Source organism: Nomascus leucogenys, chromosome 4 (genome assembly GCF_006542625.1).
Source record: "Nomascus leucogenys isolate Asia chromosome 4, Asia_NLE_v1, whole genome shotgun sequence".
NCBI classification, from domain to species: domain Eukaryota; kingdom Metazoa; phylum Chordata; class Mammalia; order Primates; family Hylobatidae; genus Nomascus; species Nomascus leucogenys.
This window is the reverse complement of record NC_044384.1, coordinates 75,881,543-75,884,070: the sequence shown is the minus strand read 5'-3', so window position 1 is coordinate 75,884,070 and position 2,528 is coordinate 75,881,543. Positions and strand designations below refer to the sequence as shown.

At 34.7% G+C, this 2,528-nt stretch overlaps 1 protein-coding gene across 1 annotated transcript; it reads left to right on the top strand.

Moving 5' to 3' along the window:
• The first annotated feature begins 730 nt into the window (after window positions 1-730).
• Window positions 731-1,654, top strand: LOC100602900 (olfactory receptor 5M3-like). The gene has a single exon (XM_003275288.1). The coding sequence runs from the start codon at window positions 731-733 to the stop codon at window positions 1,652-1,654; it is 924 nt and encodes a 307-aa protein (XP_003275336.1).
• The last annotated feature ends 874 nt before the right edge of the window (window positions 1,655-2,528 follow it).

The following is a 2,528-nucleotide window of genomic DNA, read 5'->3' as shown; positions in this document are numbered from 1 at the left end:
TGACATTAATCTGTATGTTTTACTTATTTTTGAATCTCTAGAACATAGCAGTATGTGATATCTAGTGGATTATAATTTCATGTTAGCGTGGGGAGTCCATATCCAGGAAATGTTTATATAGTGTGAACATGGACAAATATTTCACCCATTAAGTTGACTTTGATGGCTACTGTCACATGTTTTTTGTTCTTCAGTTAAAAATAATGCAAATATGAGATTAGATTAAAAATATTTTTATAACATTTTAGGCTGATGAATTATTTCATCATATGATTTTCTTCTCTAATCATTGAGAATATGCTTATAATGAAAAAGAGATTAGGTAAAAATGTAGACTTTTTAAGTTCTATTATGAAAAGAACTATAATCCACTGTAATTATCTTTAAAATATAAAACTCCAAACATGCCATCATTGGAAATGAGGGATATTTAAGAAGTAATGAAATAACCTTGGAAATATGACTACTCACAATACTTACGACCAGTGTATTTCAGTCACTAAACTTTGTATAATTGTAACACAATAGGGACTGTCTACATTTATTCAGTGTAGAGCCTACTACATAACAAGCACTGAGAAAAGATCTGTGAAAATAATGCAAAGTGTGCTAATAGATATTGTATAAAGGGAGCATCTGAAGGTATAAATTAATAAATAAACATCCTAATATTTATTTTATTTTAGTTATCAAAAAGTTTTGTATCTGATATTGACTTAGAATTCAGAAAATGCTCAATTTCACTGATGTGACAGAGTTCATTCTTTTGGGGCTAACCAGCCGTCGAGAATGGCAAGTTCTCTTCTTCATCATCTTTCTTGTGGTCTACATTATCACCATGGTAGGCAATATTGGCATGATGATGTTAATCAAGATCAGTCCTCAGCTTAACAGCCCCATGTACTTTTTCCTCAGTCACTTGTCATTTGTTGATGTGTGGTTTTCTTCCAATGTCACCCCTAAAATGTTGGAAAACTTGTTATCAGATAAAAAAATAATTTCTTATGCTGGCTGTTTAGTACAGTGTTTCTTCTTCATTGCTCTTGTCCATGTGGAAATTTTTATTCTTGCTGCGATGGCCTTTGATAGATACACGGCGATTGGAAATCCTTTGCTTTATGGCAGCAAAATGTTAAAGGTTGTCTGTATTCGGCTGATTACTTTCCCTTACATTTATGGTTTTCTGACGAGTCTGGCAGCAACATTATGGACTTATGGCTTGTACTTCTGTGGAAAAATTGAGATCAACCATTTCTACTGTGCAGATCCACCTCTCATCAAAATGGCCTGTGCCGGGACCTTTGTAAAAGAATATACAATGATCATACTTGCCGGCATCAACTTCACATATTCCCTGACTGTAATTATCATCTTTTACTTATTCATCCTCATTGCCATTGTGCAAATGTGCTCAGCAGAAGGAAGGCAGAAGGCCTTCTCCACATGTGGGTCCCATCTGACAGCTGTCATCATATTCTATGGTACTCTGATCTTCATGTATCTCAGACGTCCCACAGAGGAGTGTGTGGAGCAGGGGAAGATGGTGGCTGTGTTCTATACCACAGTGATCCCCATGTTGAATCTCATGATCTACAGTCTGAGGAACAGGGATGTGAAAAAGGCCATGATGAAAGTGATCAGCAGATCATGTTAAACAAAGTAAAATCAAATTTGAATTAATTTTGCCTTCTATTATTTGATTGGAGAAAGGTTATTGCCCAGTACTTAGGAACATTAAGATAAAGATATTCTGTGGGTTGGAAAGAAAAATAAAAGCGGTACAAATGGAGAAAATATAAGGTGGAATGATTCATTTCTGTTGATGTGAGTATGGAGATTAATTACATATGAATAAATTAATTGAAACAGTGATGTGTGCCAAAGTTCATAGGTGTACTAAGGGAAATTGCTCAAATAGCTGCAACCAAAAGACTTTTTCTTATTGAAAAGTGCAGTTGCATGAATTTAAGAAATATTTATTTGCCCACTTAAAAACAAATTTGGGGCAGAAAAAAAACCCATGATATTTAATTTGGTTTTCCAATGTGAAGACATAAAATATTGGTCTCACTAATTGTTATGACATGATTTATTGTTTAACGCATCTTTCATTATGTTGGGTAGGGTCTGTTCAGAGACTGCTACTTTGAAAATAGCAATACTATTGTATTTCATGCTTTTTAACTTTTTGGTGTTTCTTAAGAAACACAACATGGTAAGTGTCTCTCTTTCACAGATCCCATGAACTGCTGTGTTTCAACTCTACGATTGCCAGTCACCAGACTGTGGTTTGCCCCTGCTGGTGTCTTCACTCTGCCTGAAGAGTAGAAGAATTAGTGGAAGAAGTTGTCATTGTAAAACCATTGCTGTCCAAATTCCACAGAATAAATTACATTCTACTCATGTGGGATATTTGGTACACCTGTGACCAAGACATGGCACTTACATATTCTAGTTAACTTTTACATTTGAAATACATTCAGTATTTAGGATGTACTATTTGTTGTTACCAGTAACATTTTCTGACA

Coding starts and splice junctions, on each gene's coding strand:
- LOC100602900 (XM_003275288.1), top strand. CDS start 731: ATGCTCAATTTCACTGATGTGACAGAGTTCATTCTTTTGGGGCTAACC.